Raw genomic sequence first — 14,934 nt, forward strand, 5'->3', positions numbered from 1 at the left:
CCCCCCCCCAACAACCTGTCATATGTTCTGTACATGTTACCACACAAAAATTGGTGGAACTGAACCACACTCATATCAGGCTCTGTGATATCCCAGCCATGCTGCACCGGCGGGGACTAAACACACGCAGCGTGCACACACACACACACACACACACACACACACACACACACACACACACACACACACACACACACACACACACACACACACACACACACACACACACACACACAGCAAAACAAACAATGTCATTTCCCCTCGGTTATCTGCTACAGTAAGTAAAGTAATTTAAAAGAAAACTCACACAAATGAAATCGTTTAAATGGTCATTTCAAGTATAAATGTATTACACCAAAATATGTTGCATTAACTCTAGAGAAAAAGAAAGACAAAAAGAGAAGAGTAAAAGTTACCGTTACACTTTAAACTGATTGCTGTAAGGTGAAAGGTGAAACTTCTGTTCACAGAAGCAGTATTTATATCCATGAAGAGAAAGGAGGATTGTCCGCACACTGAATATCTTCTCACAGACAACGTTTCGACCCTTCCGGTTCTTCGTCAGGTATAATCATCTCCCTAACACCATAGAGCTGTTTAATTTGATCCACCCAGTGATGTCATTTAAAGTTACGTTATCTATTCATTTACTTACTTTTTTCCCTTTGGTTTTCAGAGAACTTAAACAGTGGGGGCGGGTGGGGGGCTGGGGTTGGGGGGTAGGGGATCAATGGACGGGGACATAAATATTCCAGAAACATAACGTAGTTGGCACTAAATTATATAATATATAAAATGTACAATTAAACTGAAGTGACTCAAGTACCGGCGGCATGGCACCGGTCCGTGGACCAGTGGTTGGGAACCTCTGGATTAGATGACTCACTGAAACTCTAATCACACCATTTACAGTGGAAAAGGTTTTCCTCCAGTGTGGGAACGCTGGTGATACTTTAGAGAAGTTAACTGACAGAAACTCTTGTCACAAAGTTTACACTGGAAAGGTTTTTCTCCAGTGTGGATACGCTGGTGTGTCTTCAGCTCCCTTTTCTGTTTGAAACGTTTGTCACAGTATGTACAGTGGAAAGGTCTTTCTCCAGCGTGGTAACTCTGATGTACCCTCAGATAACCTAATGATTTAAAACTTTTGTCACATTGTTTACACTGGAAAGGTTTTTCTCCTGTGTGGCTACGCTGGTGTATGTTCAGTAGGTTTAACGTACGGAAACTCTTGCCACAATGTTCACACTGGAAAGGTTTTTCTCCAGTGTGGATACTCTGGTGATTCTTCAGAGAAGTTGCTCGGGTGAATGCCTTGTTGCAATGTTTACATTGGAAAGGTTTTTCACCAGTGTGGATAAGCTGGTGTGACTTCAAGGTAGCTGAGCGTAAGAAACGCTTGTCACAATATTTACAGTGGAAAGATTTTTCTCCAGTGTGGATAAGTTGGTGTCTCCCCAGAGAACCTGCATTACTGAAACTCTTGTCACAATCTTTACATTGGAAAGGGTTTTCTCCCGTGTGGATACGCTGGTGTCTCTCCAGGTCAGTTGAACAATAGAAACTCCTGTCACAATCTTTACATTCGAAAGGTTTTTCTCCTGTGTGGATAAGCTGGTGTGACTTCAAGTGAGCTGAGCGTAAGAAACGCTTGTCACAATATTTACAGTGGAAAGATTTTTCTCCAGTGTGGATAAGTTGGTGTGCCTTCAGAGAACCTGCATAGATGAAACTCTTGTCACAATCTTTACATTGAAAAGGTTTCTCTCCCGTGTGGATACGCTGGTGTGACTTCAAGTCAGTTGAACAATAGAAACTCTTGTCACAATCTTTACAGTGGAAAGGTTTTTCTCCTGTGTGGATACGCAGGTGTTTCTTCAGATTGCCTGCATCACTGAATCTCTTAGTACAATGTTTACATTGGAAAGGTTTTTCTCCGTGGATACGCTGGTGTCGCCTCAGTTTAGATGCAGTATTGTAATCCTTTTCACATTGTGTACATTTGTGGGTCTCTGAAGACAGAGGTTTTTCTCTCGTGTGGATAAGTTGGTGTGTCTTCAGAGAACCTGCATAACTGAAAATCTTGTCACAATCTTTACATTGGAAAGGTTTTTCTCCCATATGGATACGCTGGTGTTTCTCTAGGTCAGTTGAATAATAGAAACTCTTGTCACAATCTTTACAGTGGAAAGGTTTTTCTCTAGTGTGGATACACTGGTGTTTCTTCAGAGTAAATGCCCGGGTGAATCCCTTGTTGCAATGTTTACATTGGAAAGGTTTTTCACCAGTGTGGATAAGCTGGTGTGACTTCAAGTGAGCTGAGTGATAGAAACGCTTGTCACAATATTTACAGTGGAAAGGTTTTTCTCCTGTGTGGAAACGCTGGTGTATCTTCAGGTTATTTGAATAATTGAAACTCTTGTCACAATCTTTACAGTGGAAAGGTTTTTCTCCTGTGTGGATACGCAGGTGTTTCTTCAGATTGCCTGCATCACTGAATCTCTTAATACAATGTTTACATTGGAAAGGTTTTTCTCCGTGGATACGCTGGTGTCTCTCCAGGTCAGTTGAGCGATAGAAACGCTTGTCACAATATTTACAGCGGAAAGATGTTTCTCCAGTGTGGATACGTTGGTGTGTCTTCAGAGAACCTGCATAGCTGAAACTCTTGTCACAATCTTTACATTGGAAAGGTTTTTCTCCTGTATGGATACGCTGGTGGTTCTCTAGGTCAGTTGAACAATAGAAACTCTTGTCACAATCTTTACAGTGGAAAGGTTTTTCTCCTGTGTGGATACGCAGGTGTTTCTTCAGATTGCCTGCATCACTGAATCTCTTATTACAATGTTTACATTGGAATGGTTTTTCTCCGTGGATACGCTGGTGTCGCCTCAGTTTAGATGCAGTAATGTAATCCTTTTCACATTGTGTACAGATGTGGGTCTCTGAAGACCGGGACCTCACACCTGAGAGAGAGTGAATAGGCAGGTTAAAAATAGTGTGTACAGGTACAACTTGAAAAGCTTGAAGTCATCATCAAACAAGTTCCTTGTTTGGGAGCACAAAGGCTTCCCTGTTAATACTTGTTTTTTCATATTTCGCCTTTGTTCTCCTAATTTAGTAACTGTGCCAAATCTCAGTTTTCCCAACAAATGTAGTTCCTGTTTGTGTTTCGGTCCTGAACCTCGGGCCCAAGCAGGTACGAAACCAAGCAAGCAAGCTTGGGTACCGGGTACTCCCTATCGGTTCCTACAGATGTGCACAGTCGAGCGCTATTTATTTAACAGTAACGGCAAAATACGGAAAACCCCTGTTGTAAGGAGATGCATTTATGGTAATAGAGTAGGGCAGCGCGTCTCTGTCACACACCGTTAGTAGCCTAAGAAACGACAGCACTGCTGCTCCGAGAGCAAAGGTCTGCACCCACCCCCGACACACACACAAACACACGTGCGCGACAAGACCATACATCTACTCAAGTATAGGAAGCAAAGACTATAGCCTACTATCCTTGTACCAAGCGTTGCTGTTCTCATCTTGAAATACCAGGCTAAAATCCACATGTCAGAGGAGGTTGTAACATTAGTAGACCCAATGTTAACCAGCGCTAACTGTGCATCACAAAATAATAATTAACAGCTGTAAACGCTTGCCTTTGATTGTGTGTGCGTGTGCATGTGTATACGTGTGTGTGTGTGTGTGTGTGTGTGTGCGTGCATATTAGGGCTGTCCATCGATTACAATATTTAATCGCGATTAATCACATTATTAGTTGAGTCACAGACTAAGGTTCTGTGACCATCCTCTGGCAAGGATGTTTTGATGATTGATATGACCTCTATGGACCCTTTATAAAAGATTTAGCCCCCAGGTCCCTCGCAAAAATCCTGGCATTTTTTGCTAGAGGGCCAAATTCAAAATGGCGTCCGGCGCCATAGGCAAAAATGAACTTTTGATCTAGATGACCTAGAATCATGTATGAAGATACTTTTCCATACAAGTCAACCATGAGGTCATATCAATCATCAAAACATCCTTGCCAGAGGATGGTCACAGAACCTTAGTATGTGACTCAACTAGCTCACGATGGATCGCAAATTAATCGCATATTTTTTATCTGTTCTAAATATACCTTAAATCAGAGACCACAGACCACGATTTGATGAGATTTAGACCTTGCAGACCCAAACTAAAGAATATGTCCACATTTCCATGCTGTATTGATGTTATTAACATAACATACAGTAGGAGAGATAACTGAAATGTTGATCATCAAAATAATAATTATTCTACATCCTCTAATTGTGTAGTTTTCTTGTAGTAGTCTTAAGTAATGCAGGTGTTTAACAATAATTCAACTTGAGTAAGGCATAGCCAATACGAGGTAGGCAGGCACCCGGCCGGCCGCAGCCTGGAAAACGGGCCAAGGGGGTTACTTGGCCAGTGGAATACAGAAACATGCATGCATGTCTCTTAACCGCTCTTTCAAACTTCAAGCGTTGCGCTAATCGCACGTCAATTAAATTGATGCCGTTAAAATTAATTTGCGTTAACGCACGATTAATGCGTTAACTTTGACAGCCTTATATGTATGTACAGACACACACACACACACACACACACACACACACACACACACGGCTCAACTGTTGAATAGGGAGAGGATGTTACTCCATTACCTGTCGTAAAACATAAATAAAGTAAAGATTTTTGTGAAATAAGAGTTTGACCGGCTCTAATTTAATTTAATTTATTCCATTTTGTAACCGAAATAGGGAACCGTAATCGGTACCGGACTCACAGAAATCCTAATTATACCCATCCCTATTCTTGTCCCTTTAACACTGACTGACCTCCACTGGACTCCTCCCGATAATCACTGTCTTCAGTGTCAGATTCATTGGACTCCTCCCGATAATCACGGTCTTCAGTGTCAGATTCACTGGACTCCACCCGATAATCACGGTCTTCAGTGTCAGATCCAAGTTCAACTTCAACGTGCAAAGAGATGTCTTCATCCTCATCTTCACTTTTCACTTCATCCTCATCTTCACTTTTCACTGCTAGTAATGTCAACATTGACCCATCAGGCTCCTCTGGTCTTTGAAGTAGCTCCTCCTGTTCCTGCTTAATATCTGGAGGCTCTGGTTCCTCCTGAAGCAGACTGGGGTTCCTCTCCTGTTTAGGACAAAACTCTTCTTGGAGGTCTAGGAGCAGAAAAACAACATTATAGTCATCAACACTGGATTCTGTTTTCTGTATGTACAAAATTAGCTATTATGAAGACATTATCAAAAGTGCTTCTGGAAACTTAAAGGTCCGCTTACATGCCCCGAAATTAATATGTCTGGTAGGCTACTGTACATCACGTGGTCTGACTGAAAACAGTTTGAAAGCGCTCGCGTCACGCTACGGAGCTAGCAACAAGTGGCTACTAGGTCAGGCTAGCATTTCTGACGGTACATTTAGCGTCATATTGGCTATAAATGTAATTGAAAAAAACAAACATTTTTTTTCGCCCAAAACTCTTTAGTTAGAATGCAATTGAGGTTTGCGTGGGTTTTTTTTAGGGGAACTGCAGCACAAGCGCAAATTTCGGGCTCGAGTCCCATGTTGCCCCGGTCACCAACACCCCTGTCTGCCCGCTCTGAGAGCCCTCAGCCCCGCAGCGGGACTACTGTTCTCTTCGCTTTCTTTCTTCCCCGTAATACCGTAGTTAGTTACCACAACATTGTTCAAGTGAACTATAGTGTGTTTATGTTTGTATTCATTGTAATAATCAATATATATATCAAAGATGAATTATCGGCCTGGTTGTCCGAGCCGAGTTGAGGCATAGTCTTGCGGCCGAGATCATGAGCCTCTGCAGGGGACGTATAGCCTCTCTGCCTGGTCCCCGCAGTGAACTGGGCATGCACACACACACACACACACACACACACACACACACACACACACACACACACACACACACACACACACACACACACACACACACACACACACACACACACACACACACACTTTGTTTGTTTATTCATTGTAATAATCAATATCGCTATCGCCCTCGTTGTCCGCTCCGCGGGGTTGAAGCATGTAGTCTCCCGGCAATCAGATGCCACACCGGTGCATTTGCACTGCATGCTCATCGTGTCGTGAGCACAAGTAACCTGACACCGATATGGGGGGGGGTCTCTCTCTCTCTGGAGGAGGTGAAAGGATTTCGTCCTGTGGATCCATTTTGATTTTATTTTGAATTTCCTGCTTTCTCTGGGCTGAGGGTGGAGCTGGCCAAAAGTGCCGATTGGTCGATGGAGGCGGAGCTGCGTGTGTGTGTGTGTGTGTACACGTGTGTGTGTGTGTGTGTACACGTGTGTGTGTACACACATGCCCAGTTCACTGCGGGGACCACTGACCAGAGAGGCTATTCGTCCTCTGTGTGTGCTGTGTGTGTGCTATGAGCACTGCACTGCATGACCAGAAGAGGCTCAGTGCCGCGGCGGTGAGAGGGGGCATCTGAGACGGGCTAGACTACGTACATGCTGTCATGCGGAGCGGCGCGGCGATAAATCATCATAGCGATATTGATTATTACAATGAATAAGCATAAACACACAGTTCACTTGAACAATGTTGTGGTACATGAGATATTTGAAGACGGATATGCATTTAAGCCCGCTGCAGTGCTGCTACTCAACCTGTGAAAAGGGCTCCGCAGCAGGCTGAACTTAATAGCCGTGGTTGAGGGCATGTCAGCGGGGGACACAGAGAGCTAGATGTGCGGGGCATGGGACTCGAGTGCGAAATTGCGATTATGCAACAGTTACCTAGCATGGGTTGCTATGCTACTACTGCCACCAAGCCCGCATAGAAGTCGATGGGGAAAGCTCATTGCCTGCCTGACGTCATGATCATGATTAGCATGAAAGATAGCCGTTCTTATCTCCCGAGGGGCATGACATTCCCCCTTTAAGCAAAATACATATTTTCCAAAATAATTAGAATTTATCTATTTAGTATTTAAGACTTTCAGCGCCCCCTGGTGTTCATTACCGCAGGCAGCCAGGCAATATCTGTGAATTTGTGCCAACTACTTCAGGGGCACACAGCCCAATACAGCGAGAGGAGGAGCAAAAGGTTGTACGAGCAGCATCCGACATGTCTTAGTTTACACCACAAGCGTAGCTCTGGTCCATAGCATAGCTCTAATGCGTTACATTTAGAGCTATGTTACTCTCGACTTCCGCCGCTCGCATGAATGCAGACCAGCCTCTCGTCATTAGAGTAAATAAAAATAAAGTTTTTGTGATGTCTGAGGCAGGTGGGTCTTTCAGTACCTTCATGCAGTGACATTTTCTACAGGCACCAATTCACCAAAATCAATTACAAGTTAATTAAGACCCATTGGATTGGCAGCTAAAATTGGATACACCAACGGTTAAGTTCAAGCAACACCACTGTGCAAGTATCAATACAATTGTGAATAATACATAGTCTCTGTCAGGCCAGAACGCTATGTTGTCACCACTGTCCGTCCATTATTATTATTTTTTTTGTGCTACATGTTGCCGTGGCTAACAAGCCTTCATGAGGCAGAGCTCCCATGCGTGTATTGCATATTTTTGCCAACTGACTGAATATAACGCTACACAGCCCAACCATGAGGCAGTTACACACCGGCATTCCGAAGCCGCTATTCTGACGAACCCCCATTCAAACTCGCTGCATTACTAACCGTGTCCCTAACGTGTCCCTAGCACGTGGAAGCTACGTAGTCGGAATGCCACTCTGTCCCCCCATGAGGGGATCCATCTGCCCCAGTAAAAACCCACACACCCAAGTCAAATTCGTGGAAGTGCTGGGGTAATCGTCTCTGTCTCTTCCCCCGTCCTGCTGCTGGGAGCCCTGGAGAAATGGTTCTGGCTGTTTCTGGAGAACTCATCTTCACCTGCAGGCTGGACTCCATAGACCAGTCTGGAGTCTCTGGAATGAAGAAACAGAATAAGTACGTTGACATTTAACACATCAAATGCTGGAAACGTATCCATACGCTTTATTAATCTCGAACGCCGTATGCGCAAAGCGTATCTATACGTTTTATACGTTTTTTTAATGATTACTGTACATCATCTTCCTATGCGCCCGGACAACAAAGAAAGTAACACCGATCGGCTCTAGAAAGGTCCGGTATGTGATCCGGGAGTTAAAAGCCCCCCCCCTCCTGAAAAGAGGTCTGGTCTATGCGGGCAAGCGCCCTCCATTACGACGTACTGGAGGCGGCCTGCACGGCATAGACCAACACAGATGTCAGGGGATCTAAAATGGAGGTACCCATAATCTAGTGTGTGTGAATACACTCGATTCCCCCTCCCCTCCTGTTTCTACATGGTTTCTCCCGAGGCAGCAATGGAGGGGGGGCCTCTTCGTCTCCGATCGCATTGCAGTTTCAGTCCCCCCCCCCCCACTCACTCATGATCCACTATTCCAATGTGGCTGTGCCTCCAACGGCAACTGCCTTGCACCGCCGGTCCGCCGCCTCGTCCTCTCTCATTCTCGGAAAAAGATAGCCCTCTCTGCCCGTATAAACCAAGAATAATCTGCAACGGTCGATCGCCATTTCAACACGCACACGGACAGGTATACGCGAAACGAATGACGTATTCTCGAAGGACCGCCATAGGAGAAGCAGTATAGATATGATCAACTGTCTTTTTTTCGCCGTCGCGTTTTCACTCTTCACCACCCATGTTTGGACAAAGAAGCACGTATACTAGGAGATATCACGGCCGTGGAACCCCCCCCCCCCCCCCCCCTGCGAGTTGCGATCGCTTTGCATCTCTCTCATTCTCGGAAAAAAGATATAACGGCAGTGGATCACCATAATCGCCATTAGCCATAGCGCCTTCGCCAGCCAATGCAGCCAACAATATCCTACTCCGTAGTGCGATTGTAACCGACTTTTTATTCATTATAATTGCAGTGATAAGACCGCAATGAAGGCGTCTGGGACGTAATCGACCCGTTTGTAATGTATAACGAATACACATGGCTCATCCTAAACTGCGGAAGCCATCGAGTTGTCTGTCATTTTGTCGAAATCACAGCCGGGATTAGCCTCTCTCTCTCGGGTGGATGAAGCTCCTTTCACCGCTTATCGCTCCTGTGGTTCTATGCCCTAACATGTCCAGACATGTCCAGACATGTCAACCACTAACGTGTCTCACCGGTATACTATCGTTCTGAAACGAAACGATCGGTGGAAGGTAGCCTACACTGATCAAGTTGATTTTGTTGCCCCCCCTGTTACTGAGACAATGATCAGATATGTGCGCATAATCATCATCCTCATGAAGTTATCATAGCGAGTTATAAAGGTTTAAAGTCACAGAGATTGACAGGCAGATATAAACATAAATAAATTATTATCATATACATACTACACACTGAATGAAAGCCCTAAATGTCTAATTTTAGGAGGAAAACAAATGAAATACACATTGATCCCATGTACAGTTTGTCAGTAGGCTATTGAATGCAGTTCAGGTATAAAATTCTCTTTTTCAGAGAGAACTTTAGAGAAAGCATGGACCTGAAGAACTATTATTCACAAAATAAGGCCTATAGCGACATGTACATAATATATACCGTATGAAACAGAAGACTCATTGCACTGCTCACTTCACAGGGGTGTGATTTTTATTATTATTACAGTAGAAGTATTTTTCTTATGAAAGCAGAGTTATGTTTCATACGGTATATAGTATGTATATGTCGCTATAGGCCTTATTTTGTGAATATTGAGCAGTTCAGGTCCATGTCTTAGTCTTAGTTATCTCTGGTGGGCACAAGCTGAATTCAATGACCAATTACTGTCAAACTGTATATGTGTACAATGTGTACTGTTTTCCTCCTAAAAGTAGACATTCAGGGCTTTCATTCGGTGTATGGTATGTATAGGATAGTATTTGTGCTCATATTTATATCGGTCTGTCAGTCTGAAAAAACTGAACTGAAATGTCTGTCAACTTCAACCTTCCATATCTCTGCTGTTTTTTCAAGCGAGCAGCGTGCCTTCAAAAGCAGGTGTTAGAAAAAGGTCAATATCTCCAGAATGGAAGATGGTAGAATCATATTTTTTTTTAAATTGAAGTGGACATGTTTGGCTTTCTTTTGATTTATGCGATGTGATTTTCGCTATAAGAGGCCCCTCGCTGTGGGCCCCTAAAAAGTTCAAAAGTCCAATGTTAATCGCTTAGCACCAGCAATCCTGAGAAATTTTCAAAGCTTAGCATACAATGTCTTAAGTGTACAACGCATGTTGTGTTCCCTCCCTGCGTTGTACCATAGACTGCCGTTGTACAAACACAGGCAGTGGTGGGCACTACTACTGACCAGGCAGGGACGCACAAAAATACAGCTGTGATTTGAAAGCAGCACTGGAATGGGTCAAAGAAGCGGAGAGAGCCGCATACACAGCATTTAACATTGTCAAATATAACCATGTGTGAGAGGGTCATGCCAAATAGCACTGAAACCGTTTTACTCCAATTGGCCAAAGGGGGGTGCTATAGCAATCGTGTCAATATGAAAACTGAGTCGTTTGCCGAAAATCCATCTGCCTTGACTCACGTGGAATACATGTGTCACTTTGACCAGTAAGCTCCGTCCTCAGATTTTCCGTCATTTGGAGCAGTTTGAAAAACGCTAAAACCTGATTTTCTGGCGGGATTTGAGCAATTTGCGTGAAATGTTCTACAATGTTCTACTCAGTGTGCACCAATATCTGAAATCCCAGTTGAAGATCAGTTTTTTTAATAGCGATAACAGGCACTTTGAACAGGCATAACCCACTCGTCGGTTTGTCTGTCTGTATGGAGTACGAACATATGCAATACCGCTGGGTGGCACTGTTGAGAAGCCTAAAAGGGCTTATTGCTTGCAGCTATACTTCTTAATATAATTCTCTATTATAAGATGTTCCCTATTTATATAAGTAGATTTTTTTTTATCAATAATGTATAGGCCTACATGATTTATGCAAAAATAAATACTACAAATAATAATTATAAATATAGTGGCAAGCAGTGATAAGATGGTGGGCAGGCAGTCACACAAAAAATGTGAATGTTGCCACTACTGTGAGCAGCCATAAACTACACAGGTTCATCTCGATGTTCTGGGCCTCTTTGTGATGTTAGTAAAAGGCAGGTAAAAGAGTAACGTTTGAGGCAGACTAACATCAGTCACTCTCTACCGTTCACTCACTCACTGTAGTAAAAGTGATGCGCCAGCGCCTGGTGAGGGTTTAAACCCCGCAGCTACGTCGAGTCCGCCTACAGGAAATACGTAAGCTGCGACCAAATTTGGAGGGAATATTGTCATGGCCAGTGGCCTTGTAGGGCACACAGTCTTTTAAGTACCTCCTCAGTTGTTACCATTGTCAGTTTAAAAGCATCTTTACTACCAAAACACTGAAAACACTTTTCTTTCAGGTCAACAATAAAACTAAAACATACCTTCTCGGATGACTTATTCTGGTAGAAAAGACACTTTATCACATCCAAAGTGGGGAACTATTCTAGTCCAGAGTATCTCGAATGTAATTGAAGCTCCTGGCATTAGCGTTAGCATACAAAACAGAGTCAATTTGTTCTATTCGTGTGCAATTTCCTCCCGTTTTCACAACTATCCAGTCTGTCACTCTTTGCAGACTGTCGTGGAAGTTGGAACGAGATCAGCTCAGGCACAAGTTGCACAAAGGGTTGTACTGCAAACTGCATGTAGCCTATCATCACAAAGACATTCTCTGTATCACGTTCACTCTCCTCTGTCTCTCTGCTATGTTTGTTTGGCAGTTCATGCAGTGTCTGGTGAACACGCATAAGGGAGCACGAGCACATAAGACTTCCGGTGTCCGAGCTCTTCAGAATAAAAGTACACTCTAGTCTAGAGTAAACAAGTGATTAATGTGACCATTAAAACAATACATTAAGTATTTAAATAATTTATGTTTGTGTATTTTATTAACATTTAAAACACTTATCCAAATGGATAAATTATGTTCACTGGATTGCATAATCCTTACAAATGTACTTTTTGGCCAGAAAGCGATTTGTTTTCACAAAGGAAGGACATCTTTCGTGATTTTTCACAAGGAAAAATCTTCTCTATGAACGTTTTCTCTTGGCAAAGTTGGCAATATGGGTAGAGTGCGAGGTGAGTAGGTGAAACGTTCTTTTTCTTTTCGTAACAGAGAGGTTGGTCCGCGTTTCATGCGAGCCAGGAAAGAGAACGTTGCATAGCCTCAATGCAACGGCAGTAAAGTGCATGATGCAGCTATGGACAAGAGCCATCTAGGGGGCACGGTGGCACAATCGCTAGGATCCTGGGTTCGTTTCCGGCTGGGGACGCTGTGGGCGTGTTCTCTCCTCCGCCCATACCCGAGGTGGGGTTGGCGAAAGGGCCTTTCTGTGTGGAGTTTGCATGTTCCTTAAAGGACCACTTCACCACTTTTCAACCTATCTTCATATAATAGGTCCTCACTAATAATCATGATAAAATGGCAGGACTTTTTTCTACTCAGTCTACGTCTCATAGTAGGCCTGTGGGCAGTTTAGAAACCGTCTTCCAGTGACATCATATAGGCAGATTATTTTTTAAACAAGATTCTTTTACAAAAATGTTTAGATTCCATTTTTGCATTGCAACTTTTCAGGACTAGAAAGCCTGCAGTTTTTATTAGCTTGTATTCCCCATCAATGATGTCACTGGAAGACGGTTTCTGAACTGCCCACAGCCCTCCTATGAGACACAGAACGAGTAGAAAAAATTGCACCATTTTATCGTGATTATTAGTGAGGACCTATTATATGAAGAGGTTGAAAAGTGGTGAAGTGGTCCTTAAGCAGCTTGGACAACTCATGCGTAGAAGCATGAGGTTGAGGTCAGTCTGCTGCCCTCCCCAGGTTGGCATAGGAAGTGTAGCGCCCAGGATTACATTCGTTAATTGGTACTGGGTAAAATTAATGGGTTGCAAAATGGTGGGATAAAAATGTCGTCAGAAATGTCGTCAGAAAAAAACATTTGTCTAGCTTATACTCCATGCTCAAGCTATAAGGGTCAATTTGATTATCAACTCTCCATCATTTAGCTGGGGACAACCTGGAACAGGCCAGGGCTGGACTTGGGCTCACGTGCCGTTATATTAATTTTGCGCAATGAATAATACCATCATGAGAAATACCATCTATTAAAGGAGTTTGTTTTAATTAGCACGAGGGGCTGCTGACAGACCGGGCTTCTGCAGTATTATAATGGGCCGGGCTGAACTCCACAGGCCCAGGCCGGGCCAGGGCCAAGGCCGGGCACAGGCTCTAACAGGGCGGACAGAATGCAAAACATACTGCCAACCATGCTTTCGGCCTGGTGTAGACAAACAAAATCATAATTCATTCAGAATTCATAAAACATACATGTCATTTCCCCTCGGTTAACTGCTATATAAGTACATGAAACAGTGCCCCATGGGAATGTAAAAAAACAAAAAAAGCACACACTTGATATCGTTTACATGGTCATTTATAGTAATTACACCAACATAACACTAGTTCACAGAAGCAGTATTTGTATCCATGAAAATGTTGCTGGTCTATCAACTTTTATTTATGTAGCCTACTTACTTACTTTTCCCCCTTTGGTTTATGCAGAGAACTTAACTGACTGAAACTCTTTTAGTTAGTTTATTTGTCTCGGTCATGACATAACAGCAGTTTTACATACAAACAAAAGGATTAACATGATACAATTGACCAAAAAGGAAAAGGGCTGAAACCGAAGCTTATTGTGCCCAACTTTTTTCATATTTAAGTAAATTATTTCATAGAAGGAAACAAAAGCAAAATAAAGAAAACAAGTTTCAACATTGCTGCTTCAGATTTCTTACTAAATCAAAACAATTGAAACGGTGTTCGACAGAAAAATCACTTAGGATACATTGATTTAGTTATGTACCATTTATTTTCCCTTATGACCATAATAATAATATAAATCACTTTTTTTTTTTTTAATATAATACATATGTAAATACATAATGTATTCATATACATCAGGGTTCCCCAATTAATTTTCCTCAAGGGCCATATTTTGACTAGTGTACCAGACTGGGGGCCAAGTCCGCACGCGCGAGGTCGAGGTCTTGCCCTAAAAAATCTTTTTCAGGGCAAGACCCCATTTGAAAAGGATGCCCAGTTTGACATACATAGGCTAATACCCCCCATGTAATGCCATTTATATCTGGGACCCCTGAAATCCTTCCAGGGGCCACAAGGGGGCGCTGATATACATGTTTTCATATATATATTGATTTTAGACATGTGTATTTCCTCACACATACACTCATATATACATATACAAATAACTACCCATATGGCCACGCACATATGCTTGCAACCACACGTACGGGGATACACACATATACTGTATGATTACTATTACTATATAATAACCATATATTTAGAGTGATTCCATATAGCCATCAATTACCTTTGCTTTATACGTTCTCTTGAATTTTATGATTGAGTTGTTACATTTTTGTTCAGTGTCCAGATCATTCCATAGGTTCACCCCAATGGCAGAAAGACATCTCTCTTTGATGTTGGTCAGTGAAATGTTAGTCTTTTTTACAAATTCCAATTCCCCATAGGTGTTCATAGGTGCTTTCCCTAGGCTTAGCTCCTGCATGCTGATTGGAAGCAACTTATTATATATATTATAGCCGTGTTGAGAGGGTGACTAAATCTTCATATTTCAATGTGCGGTTTTTAATGCATAGTGAATTTGTTGGTCCATGATAATCGGCCCGTTTGACAATTCTTATTGCTTTCTTTTGTAGGATAGCGATAGGGTGTAATATAGTTTTATATGCGTTTCCCCAGA

General features: G+C 42.8%; 1 protein-coding gene across 1 annotated transcript; it reads right to left on the reverse strand.

Moving 5' to 3' along the window:
* Positions 1–906: 906 nt before the first annotated feature.
* Positions 907–11,811, reverse strand: LOC310867569 (uncharacterized protein; the record flags this gene model as incomplete). The annotated part of the gene is made up of 5 exons (XM_083777684.1): positions 11,517–11,811; positions 7,837–7,983; positions 4,854–5,207; positions 2,652–2,966; positions 907–2,066 (listed from the first exon to the last, which is right to left on the reverse strand). The coding sequence occupies exons 2-5, from the start codon at positions 7,964–7,966 to the stop codon at positions 907–909; spliced, it is 1,959 nt and encodes a 652-aa protein (XP_083633810.1). The 5' UTR covers positions 7,967–7,983; positions 11,517–11,811.
* Positions 11,812–14,934: the final 3,123 nt, after the last annotated feature.

The sequence above is a fragment of the Protomyctophum parallelum genome, assembly GCF_964188405.1.
Source record: "Protomyctophum parallelum genome assembly, chromosome: 12".
Taxonomy (NCBI): domain Eukaryota; kingdom Metazoa; phylum Chordata; class Actinopteri; order Myctophiformes; family Myctophidae; genus Protomyctophum; species Protomyctophum parallelum.